Source organism: Glossina fuscipes, unplaced genomic scaffold, assembly GCF_014805625.2.
Source record: "Glossina fuscipes isolate IAEA_lab_2018 unplaced genomic scaffold, Yale_Gfus_2 303, whole genome shotgun sequence".
In the NCBI taxonomy this organism is placed as follows: domain Eukaryota; kingdom Metazoa; phylum Arthropoda; class Insecta; order Diptera; family Glossinidae; genus Glossina; species Glossina fuscipes.
Genome location: NW_023998646.1, coordinates 80,617 through 91,738, shown reverse-complemented (window position 1 = coordinate 91,738; position 11,122 = coordinate 80,617). Strand labels below are relative to the sequence as shown.

Below are 11,122 nucleotides of genomic sequence, written 5' to 3'. Positions count from 1 at the left end.
ACGCTGAGTATATCCCGAAAAGAAGACTCTTAACATGCTATTTGTTTACGCTAATGCTCGTTGGCTGTGAGAATTGCGACAAATTTTTGGCCATGAAAAACAACAAAGATAATGTTTACGATCACACTAATAACAATTTTGACGAAATTATTGCGGTGATGAGCGCCGAAGATTCATCGGTGTTTGTGTCTAGCCAATTGTACAAGCCATATTGACGCATTGGTATAAATCTGCGATACTACACATTCTTTGGTAAGTAGGTTGTAAAATAATTTTACAATAATTAATTACAATATTTTAAAAGGCCAAGTATAAAATTACGGTCGCGCTTAAAGGCGAAGCAAAAAAATTGATGTTGAGACCTGTAGTACCTGAGTTCATATATAAGTACTCAAATGTTGGCTATGGTATCCGACCTTCATTTTATATTGGAATAAATGGCTGAGGTATATTGTAATAATGTTCATTTGTTTTTATAATAAAAGTAATGAATGTGTATTTAATGTTATGTGGAAAGACTCCCTATGAATCTTTCTTGTTTGGTGTCTTAAGTATTGCTGTAAAATGAATTACTACTCTTCCTGGTTTCAGTCCGCCAAGTCTGTCCGCTACTTTTAGTGCCAATACAGAGATCGGCTAGAAGTAGTCCCTAGCTAATGCATTTAGGAGGTTAGAACGCCTTTTTTTCTCTAACGAATAAAACACTAAGATGAATTGTTAATTCATAACAATTGACTTTATTTAATTTTGGCTTGGCTATTTATACTTAGATTTTACACAATACCTTAATGCTAACGTAAACGTAAAATTGCGACGGGCTATTTTAATTAGGACGGCTAGCGTCGTATTGCATTACGATATGAAATTCTCAGCTAGTTGAAGTGTGACATAATTATTCTTTTTCTTTTTGCAAATGAATTATGCTGATTTTACACAATTCTGTTACATTTTAAAGTGGATGCATTACAACGATATGCGATCCATAACGCAATTATCAATTTACAAATCAACGCGTAGAAAGTCTTCCATTTTTTTGGAAATTATCACTATTCACTTTTCCGTTTTTATTCATTTAACAGAATTGGTACGTTGCCTTTTACCATTTATTGAAATCAACTCTGTTCTCCCTATACTCAGAACACATGATACTTTTTTTTAAGTGGAATTTTTAGTGGAAGTAGGCCAAATGCTAAGTTGTAACATAGTAATCATAGTCAGTCTAAGGATATAGCATGAGTTGTCTAAAAAAACATGGCCAAAATCAAAAACGTAATTAAATCACTTGTATGTTAAATAAGAAATGTTGTGTTTGTATATTAAACCGACAAAATATTTTAATAATCCCATATACATACAAAAAAAAAAGTTGCAAACAACTGGGCAATCTAGAAAAAAATTCTGCGACGAAAACCAAACCTGTGATTTCGGTTATGATAGAGATCCCGTATAGTGTATATATATATATATCGCGTGTATACTCTGACCAATTTGCCCCAGTTTCAATACCAACCCGCGTGCAGAAACTTCCAATATTTCTTCCAAATTTGAAATCGATATCTTTATTGTCGCCAACGCAAACCATTGACAAACAAAGTAGTTCAGGCTGCCTGGGACGGTTTTTCACACCAACCTTGAGGTACCATGATACGCGCGTTGCCAACTATGTTGAATGGCTGGTTTCCCTCTAGGTCTACACCATTATGAACTTAACATTACAATAATAATAATAATAAATAAATTATTATAACCCCCGCTTATGCATAATATACATACATAATATATAAAATATGCATAAAAATAAACAAGGGTTGCTGCTATGTCGATAAAAAGATGACCACAAACTTATCATTGGCCTATGGAAATATCGATTTGCGCTGAAATGATAGTGCAGGCGTATGCCTTTTTTAATCTAAAATGAAATAAAAGCAAATGAATAAGTTATACATAATAATAAGTATGAATAAACACAAACTTACCATTGGAATATAGCAACTCACTTTCATGATGAGGCGGTGACCGGCGGCGTATGCTTATTGCTTAATCTGAAATAAAATAGATAATTACATAAGTAATATATAACAAATTTTTTTTAATACATATATACCTTTACTTTGCTGTATTTAATACAAAATTGTGCCTTGTTCATTGTGGGCGGTGTCCTGCCCCTTTTGTAAACTAAAATAAAATAGGAATCAATGAATGAATGTTAGATATGGAAATATAGAATAATATATTTACCTTATAATGAAGAAGCGTTTCGATCCACTCCAGTTTTTCCTGTCAACAGCATAAATAGCACGTATCCAAGTAGAGTGATCATGTGGATACTACCACTGCCGCAGGATCCTGTTTCTTTGACGAAGGCAAGCCGTGCGACTAAGCGTCCACACATTTGTTTACACTTTTCAATTATTGAAAAGTGTTCGTTTATGAACAGCTGTCGCATGTATAATCTATGCGCGCTTTAAAGAATAAGCGTATATGTTTGTTTACACTTCTCAATAATTGAACATGCATTTTGGTCTGGCCACCTGCTCATCCGAAAAATATCTGCCGTAAACATTTTTCCATTCCTAAAAATACATATATTTCCTTGAAATTTCGCAGAAATCTTGGAAGTTCCTGCACTTTGGTTGGCATTGAAAATAGATCAAATGATTCAAAGGACATAATTATTCACCTAATATGCACGTAATATAAATTTCCACGTACATTCTGTAAAAAATAAAACGATGAGTCTTGCCCATACACTTTTACAGAGTATATATATATGGAGTTGAAAAACGATCATTAATTCTTGAAATTCCAACATGGTACGCCATGGTACGCTTCCAACATAAACCTAAAATATCAAAATTTTCCGATATAAATGAGATAAAATGATATTAAATTAAAAGTCATAGATAACCTGAAGGCCCCAATTCCGGTATTTGGACCGTCCCCTTCTTTCAGGTTTCCTTTAAAAGAGGCTCTTGCATCTTGCACTGCCTTTTCTATGAATTCATCGGTAATGCGTCTCGATGGATGCTCATTGAAAACTGAATTCATTAGGGCTATCTTTGCCGAACTGCGACGTGCTTCAGCTTTTGTGGGGCAATTCTAAACAAAGCGTTAATTTCTTATAATTTTGCGTTTATATTAAACTTGTTTTTTAATTATTAATTTTAAAATGTAAACTTAAAGATATAATAAAAATAATTAATTTCAATTATTGTTGGAGTTGTTATTAATAATAACGTAATGTGAGAGTGCACCTGAAAACTACCAAAACAACTGCCCGCCGGTAAGGTGACATAACACACTAACTGACCCGTTTTTCAAGTCAGCACCGCTGGCTTGTTTAATTTGCCAAAACTCTTGTAAGGCTTCAACAACATTGACTGGAAATAAAAGGAAGAAAAAGAAAGAGTTATGAAGAAATTATTATCATCGCTTCCAGTAATTTTCGGAACAATAAAGAACTAATCAGGGTACGACAATAGGAAAAGGAGCTGCTCTGTTTCTCAAAGCTGAATCCTTTCGCAAGTAAGAGCATAGTTTCTGTTGAACAAACATATACATAAATAATAAATAGATAGACGTATTTCTGCAGTACGTTTGTATTCTTTAATAAATTCCTTTACCAATTTCTGTTAATACCTGATAGAAAGTTAAACAAAACATCTATCAAAGTCGTATAAAGCCTTGACCAGATGAACCCGCGAATTGCTTGTGAGCAACCACATGTTTTAGCACGACCCTAACGAGGCTTGCACGCGCTTGCCGATGTCCCGTCCAACCATTTGGTGGTTTATTGAAGCATAAAAGATGTCATACGCACTGTAGAACGCCACGTGGACCTTGTGGTTTTGGGAAGGTCGGCTCCAAGTATTTGAAAGTTTGGATCAAGTTATTTTTCGAGTCCTTTGCTACTTTTTGGCCGGTCATCTCTTCGCAAAAATCGTCTTCCTCTTGCTCCTCTCATGAGTGGCAATTCAGCTGCTCACGGATGTAGCGCGCTATTCGGTATCCTGTAAGCAGCCGCAGGTAGCTCTCTTCTGTGTTGCTCAGCTGACCTGTGCTGTGCGGAGACCCTTAAAGATCTTCCCATGGAGGCTGAATGGCAAAACTCGTCTTCGACCTTGAGCTCAATTTCGTAGCTCATCTTTTTGATTAGCAGGTAATCGCCGCTCGTTGTGAGGGCGCTTGTTTATTTGGAGATCTGTAGGTTGCTTAATCGGGTGGACAATTTTAAGGTTTCTTCCGATGACCTGGTTCTTCTCCTCTAGAGACGGCCATCTTAGTAAAGAAAAATTCAAGAACTTCCTGGTCTACCCTATATGAAGCCATAGGGTGAGCCTCCACCGGATCGTTCATTACGGGGGGACAGCCGCTAGACTGTCGGTCTTAAAAATTGTTTCCAATTAACCGCTCACAGCTTGCAGTTCGCCTTGAACTTCTCCCAATTGGTGGCCGATATGGAGCTTTGACGAAAGACGTTTGTGAACTGCACGAGTACTGTATAGAATTCGCAGAAGCGCTTAACATTATTCGCGAAGACATTTACATTAATTGCCATTTACAGCGCGGCTGGAGTTTTATTATTGAAGAACTGCACTATTTCGGTCATATGCCGAGGATGAGATTGTTCGTATGCAGCTACGCGCCCAGAAGCGCTGGGCGCGTTTCCTTGCGATAATAAGGGGTTTTCCTTTGGTTTATTTCTATATCCTTCTGATGGGTGGATATAGCAGATGTGAATGGTTAAGAATGGTTAAAAATGGTTAACTTCGCCATGCTTAAACAAAATAAAGGGGTAGAAGAATAACAGAATTTATAGAAGAACGAAATAACAGAACATTTGATTGAATAAATATAAGTCAGCAAATACAGGAGACCCACAGTCGGTAAATCACCGCGATATCAATTGTCGTCCCGGTATTGACGGTAAAGTAATATTTTGACACTTTAGACTTAGCCCGCAAGCTTGAAGTAATATAGCTGTTATATTTACTTGTTTTTGGCTGGCGGGAGCACCGTCCTCAAAGTCTGAGGGATATACCAATAAACTACGTGTAGAAATTGTTATCTACCCCGCGTCAAAGTGGAAGAAATTACAATTGATTGATTGACAACATTGCAACATTTGAACTTCTGTTCAAAAATCTCGCATAGGTTTCGCTGTGGACAAAGGTAATATAGATGCATTTCAGCATAATCTATGCCTTAGGCCTTAAAGTAAATAATTAAAATCATCTCTCCCCACCAAAGCACAAGGTAAGCCATGATTGGTTGCTATCGTTGGTTAGACTTCACTTTTTTTGGATGTACTCAAATCCAGTCCATCAACAGTTTATTTATTTTTCCGAGGAATTGCTATTTTGTGTGAAAAACGGAATATAAAATGTGTGTAACAATTTGTATGAAAATCGAAATATAAAATGTATCGAACAATTTGTAAGAAAAACGATATGTAATATGTGAGCCACATTTTATACTAAATTCTTTTGCAAATGTGTGAGCGGTCTCCTTATTTTTGCGAAAAAGCGAGAATGCTTACGACAAATACTACAAAGTTGAGCAGAAGGACAGATAGACAGCCGAAGCAGGGAAAAAGGTTGTCATGCTCTCCCTGGACATCAGCAAAGCCTATGACTTTGTCAACTTGATTAAGCTCTGTAGAATTCTCCTAAACTTTTCGATTCCTCTTCAAACGCGGCTGTGGATACTTAATTTTTTATCCAAGCGTGTATTGGTGCTGGGCTAATCTTAATTTATATTTTAACCCCAGCAAGACAAACACTATTTATTTTGCCAAAGGTTCTAAACGTGAAATCAGACTTCTTATCAAAGGTACCTAAGTTAATCAGGTTCTTCGATTTCTTGGGAGAATTTTAAATGACAGCTTAACCTTTCGTGGGCATTATGAAAGGGCGTTCAAAGATTGTCAGTCTGGATGCAACATCATCAAACTCATGACAAACAATCAGGCAGGCTTGCCTCCCAAAAATGCTTTGACCGTTTACAAATCTCTAGTCAGGTCCAAAATTGAATTTGGACATTCCACATGTTGCAATTTCCCAAAATATATTAAAAAACGTTTACAAGCATTTGTAAACCGAATGTTAAAGCGTTGTACTGGACTGACCCCCTCAACTCCTCAACATATTCTCAATGTTATATCTGGTGAATGGCCAGTTTCCGAAAGAGCCCTTTTTTGCACTGCCAAGGAGTTAATTAATGTCAAGATGATAAAACCTTCCTTTTTTCAGGAAATTATATCTCTCAGTGACACTGTCACTTGCAGCTATACTTTTTGCTATCAAAAACTTCGTCATATTTTTGATAAGTTAGATTCAATTCCCCCCTTGCCTTTCATTACCAGCAAATGCAAAGTCTTCATGAACATTCTCGAACCAATCTCTACCTCAAAACAAAATGTCAACTTCTCTTGTATAAGGTTGTTATGCCAAGAAAAGCTCCTTTTTTATTACAACAACGGATATGATATATATGCCACTGACGGTTCCGTCGGACATAATGTATCCGGCTTCTCGGTCGTGAAACATCTATCTGAAACAATACTTCGAGTCAAAGTGGAAGAGGAACTTTCCTCTACTTTTATTGAGTTGCTCGCCATTCGACATGCTATCATGATTGCTGTTTCCGATGGTATCAGACGTTTTGTTATTTTTTCCGACAGCAGGTCTGCTCTACTTCTAATAAATAAAAGAGATGCAGAAAATCAATATGTGTTTGACATTCACAAGACATTGCACGAATCTCAAGTGGATGACTGTCACCTCGTTTGGGTACCTGGCCACTGCGGCTTTTTTTTAAATGTAAAAGCCGACTTTCATGCAGGGAGAGCTCGTGTTGATGGGATAATTTTGTCCATCAAATATACTCCCAATGAAGCAATTCGGGCAATTCGCAGCCACATCCTTCAACAGCTAAACGACGAATTTAAAGTAATCGCGCGCGTTAAATCCAATCGTCTTTTCTATAAATTAAATCCCACATTTCAGTTCAAACCCTTCTCTGTTTCTGCTTTTAATTCCTGGGAAATCAAAATTCTTTATAGGCTCATGAGTGGTCACACTTATGTTTATTTGAAAATGATTCGCGCTATACCATGTGATGTTTGTGAAGTTTGCAATGTTGTTGAGTCTGCTGAGCATCTAATCTTCAGATGTCACAGGCTTGATGGCATTAGAGATTCCTTTAGCTTCTTCAAGTTATATGGCTGTCTCCTCGATCTCTTTGCAGAAAAAAATGTACGTCATCTCGGGGAACTAACTTGCTTTATTAGAAAAGCCAATTTATCCTTTTAGAATTTTTCTTTTTCCTCCTCTTTCTTTTTTTTTTTTTTTCCTTTTTTTGCGTTCAATCATTTTCAATTTCCATGACATTCCCTTTCGTTTTCAGCCAAAGTTTGCAATACTGTCTGAGCTTCAGGAGCTCAACAAGCACACTTACACACACACACACACACACAATTACATTTAACATGTTCACTCCAGTTATTACGGCCGCTCTTATTTTTTTGTTACGGTTTATACATAATCGTGACTAAAAATTACAACAGTTTATTATTTGGACATATAAGCCACAAATTTATTGGCCATCTCTGTTCAATAAAAAAAAAAAAAAAGAGTAAGTCGAATGGAATAGACGTTTAAGAAGAATAGGTAATCACTTTAAAATAATCTGTCATAAGGTGTAATATCGACTTAGCGTAGAAGTGATGAAATCTTAAAAGCCCAAGTCTCCAGCTCCATGTATTTCTATATAAATTTCATTGTAATGCATCAATAGTCTGAGTAAGTTTGAAACCAGTTTTCGGCGGCTCTAGGAAATACCAAAGTAGTATATTCGAAAAATTTCAGCTTTCACTCCTTAATTGGTTAATGAATTAATTTCTAAAAATGGTTTGCAAATTTTTATGGCGAACATATCTCTCCTTCTTGCAAGGACCAAGAGGGAAACCACATGAAACAGAAAGTGAATTAGCCGCGGTTGCAACTGTTTTTGGGAACTTCGTAAACCAAGAAAGCAGTCTTTGTTGTCGATTTTGCAATAAATTAAAATCTCTTCTAATCTGATATAAATGATTTAAGCATGGGCGAATATTTTTAAAGACATATTTCTTTTTAATTATCTTTCCCTTAAGTAATGCAGCGAGAATTTGCAAGATCAGGCTGCGAAGGCAACTTCTTTGTTACCGATTTCGCAATAATCTCCTGGTCTTAGCACTTATGTATTGAGCAGCTTGGCATCTAAGCAATGTAGTGTTGCGTAGGAAATGGAAAGGTATGTAAATTGCAATTTTATCCAGTTTTCAGCAACACAATACTAATTTCGCACTTAATAAAAGGCCGGACAAGTGGGCGAAATAAACTACAAAGGTTTCCATTTGGTACTATTGAATTAAATTTTTGTAGTCTGATTTAAATGAAGCTGCTATCAAAACTCATCAAACACTTTCAGAAGTCTATGCTGACGCTGCTTCATCAATTGCCAATTGTCGATTTTAGTCTCAACGGTTTAAAAGTTATGAATTTGATGTCAATGACAAAGAACGGCTTGGAGCACCAAGAAAGTTCTAAGAGATTGGATTGCAAGACTTTATATAATTTCACACTTTCATCGCAGGATGACCTGTCCGTTCTGCTTAAATATGCTGGCTGAAGTGTGTGGCGAAAAGGTACTTTTGCTGGCTTCCGATTGTGTTGCCAATGTTCGTTTTAACGTAGCGAAAAGTTTGCAAGAAATGTCACCTTATCTTGAAAGCAGTGTTATTGACACTCAAGCTAAACGTACTTTGGAAAAACTTAATAGCGGTGTAGACGTCGATGTAAAACATTTTGACTCGGAAGCTATGGCAGGAATAGCAGCAGGTAAATAACATCCGAAAATGTGTGTGGAATGAATATTTTGATAGTAACTTCGTTTACCATTCGGAATTTTAAGGATAGCGTAGCAAATTTTTTAAATTTTCAAGCCTGATTCAAATGCGTTGAAAAAGAACATATTCACTCAATCGTTTTTTTGATATCGATTATTTAGAAACTACGACTTTTTAGTGAGAAGAATTTTTCTTTCGGAAAATTTTGGAAACGATTAACGTAGTTTGATCAAGATTATAAAAATAACGTATATTCCGATAACTTTGTAAAAAAAGCTATAAAATTTACCGGCCCACCATTAAATCTGCTTACGCTACTTTACTTCAAACCATTATACATACAAAAGCTTTCCAGTGATCCGATCGGACCAATTTTCAATAGCTTTAGCCAGACGAACAAACACGCTTAAACCGATTCTTAAAATGATTCTGAATCCATCAGTATAATAAAGGGTGAGTCAAGTGCTTGTTGCATACATCAGCACAAATTTATTGTGACCTTGTGTCACAAGCGGCATATATAATAATTAAAATACTGGAAAGCTATTGTACCAAATTCTACCATTCCGAGTGGCGCCGAAAAATGCCTATATATAAAATATATTGTGTAAGATTCCATGTTAAATTTGTCATGCCCCCTGCCTTCGGGATTACTTAAACCATTTAGTACGCAGGTAGATCTTAGAAGCGACTATAGTGTTGAATTAACGTAAGCCCAAAGAATGCAAGCAAAACCTAGGTAAAATACAAATTACAAATGAAATACATGGTGTGGACCTAATGTTATCTTTTCTTTAATAACTTCTAATAATGATATGTATTTTTTATTTACAGCGTAGACTATATCTAAGTGCAGTTAATAAATTGAGGCTCAAACTAGTCTTCACCATTTTTGTCTAAAAAGAGAATCTCAATTACGTATAAACCAATCATAATTGTAGTAAAAAACGAAGTGTTGAATCTGTGTGGAGATCAAAACAATTTAAATGATACTGAATAAAATTGTTATGTTCTTTAAAGATCCTTGAACTAATTTCTTATATACCATGCATTTGCACGCTCTTCCTGTCGAAAAATTATAAAACGAAAATGTTCTATTTTATTTTATTTAAAATTAAAAACAAACAAAATTCTTGTGTATACTTTTGTAAAATTTTTCTTTATATCTTATAATAACTGCAAGTTTCCATTCAATGTATAAAAAAATTGCCGCCATAAAAAATAGCGATTAATCTTTATGCAGTCGTTTATTAAGGAAACTAACTCATTTGAAAATGAAGCAGTTAGGGTTTTCTATATAATTTTTGACAAAAAATGTTTTATTAGTTCATTCTCTTTTATATACAAGCGGCACATCGTCCTGCAACATGGGTTCCTGAATTACGAAAATATATTAAAGATTCGCAACTACAAGCAAGTCTCTCCCCACTTTTAACAAACGCAAGAAACAAAGCATAAATATAGGTTCATTTTTCAATTGATTTAATTGTGGATTTTTAAAGAAGATATAATTTTTGTTACTTTTTTTACCATTACACTTTAAAAAATCGTTCTTCAAAAGGCACCGTATCGTTCGTATTGGCGACGGATATTTCATTTTCTTTTTTAGTTTCTTTCACTAATGAATCCAATCGGTATCAATATTATTTCTATCTTCGTCATCGTCTTCGGTATCTTTAGGAGGTGGTATTAGCGAAGAAAATCTTGATATTACTGGGTTACCAAATTGACTTTTATACTCTGATTAGGTTGATTATATTAATAAACTTACTGCACTTTCTTCCTCTTTGTTACTCCCTGATATGCGTTTGCGGCTCATTAAAAGTTTATTGTGCAAACTTGCCATTAAACTATCACTTGCACGCGGATTTGAGCCTTGTGTGGTTTCATTGCTTTTCATGTTTAAAGGAGGAAAGCAGCAGTATGTCTTAGTTGGGACTACCTATTTGAATTCATTAAAAACAAGAATAATAACAGAAAAAATTGAAAAATGTCCAAGTAAAATAAGGATAAATAAATTGGTATTTGTTAAGTTTTCAAATTTTCGTTTCATTTGCTTTTTATATAAGATAAGAAAAATTTATTCAAACAGAGAATTATGCTACAGATGTAAAAATAAAATAACAATTTTGATCGAGAATTTTCCTGAGTGTTTATTCAGTTTTTTTTTGGATTGTTGAGTGGAAACGGACTAAGCCAACAGATTTGTCGGTTATATGTTTAGATAATAAAATG

The 11,122-nt window shown here is 35.2% G+C and overlaps 2 protein-coding genes across 3 annotated transcripts; one reads left to right on the top strand and one right to left on the bottom strand.

Annotated features, from left to right (window-relative positions):
* Positions 1 to 2,735: 2,735 nt before the first annotated feature.
* Positions 2,736 to 3,112, bottom strand: LOC119642979 (LIX1-like protein). The gene is made up of 2 exons (XM_038042312.1): positions 2,909 to 3,112; positions 2,736 to 2,842 (listed from the first exon to the last, which is right to left on the bottom strand). The coding sequence occupies exons 1-2, from the start codon at positions 3,046 to 3,048 to the stop codon at positions 2,791 to 2,793; spliced, it is 192 nt and encodes a 63-aa protein (XP_037898240.1). The 5' UTR covers positions 3,049 to 3,112; the 3' UTR covers positions 2,736 to 2,790.
* Positions 3,113 to 8,217: 5,105 nt separating this feature from the next.
* On the top strand, positions 8,218 to 10,206 carry LOC119642993 (serine/threonine-protein phosphatase PP2A 65 kDa regulatory subunit-like). Of its 2 annotated transcripts, none has more exons than XM_038042334.1 (2): positions 8,218 to 8,879; positions 9,727 to 10,206. In XM_038042334.1, the coding sequence occupies exons 1-2, from the start codon at positions 8,636 to 8,638 to the stop codon at positions 9,735 to 9,737; spliced, it is 255 nt and encodes an 84-aa protein (XP_037898262.1). In that variant the 5' UTR covers positions 8,218 to 8,635; the 3' UTR covers positions 9,738 to 10,206. The 2 variants fall into 2 exon arrangements, with proteins under 2 accessions (XP_037898262.1, XP_037898263.1); XM_038042335.1 differs by having other exon boundaries at positions 9,722 to 10,206.
* Positions 10,207 to 11,122: the final 916 nt, after the last annotated feature.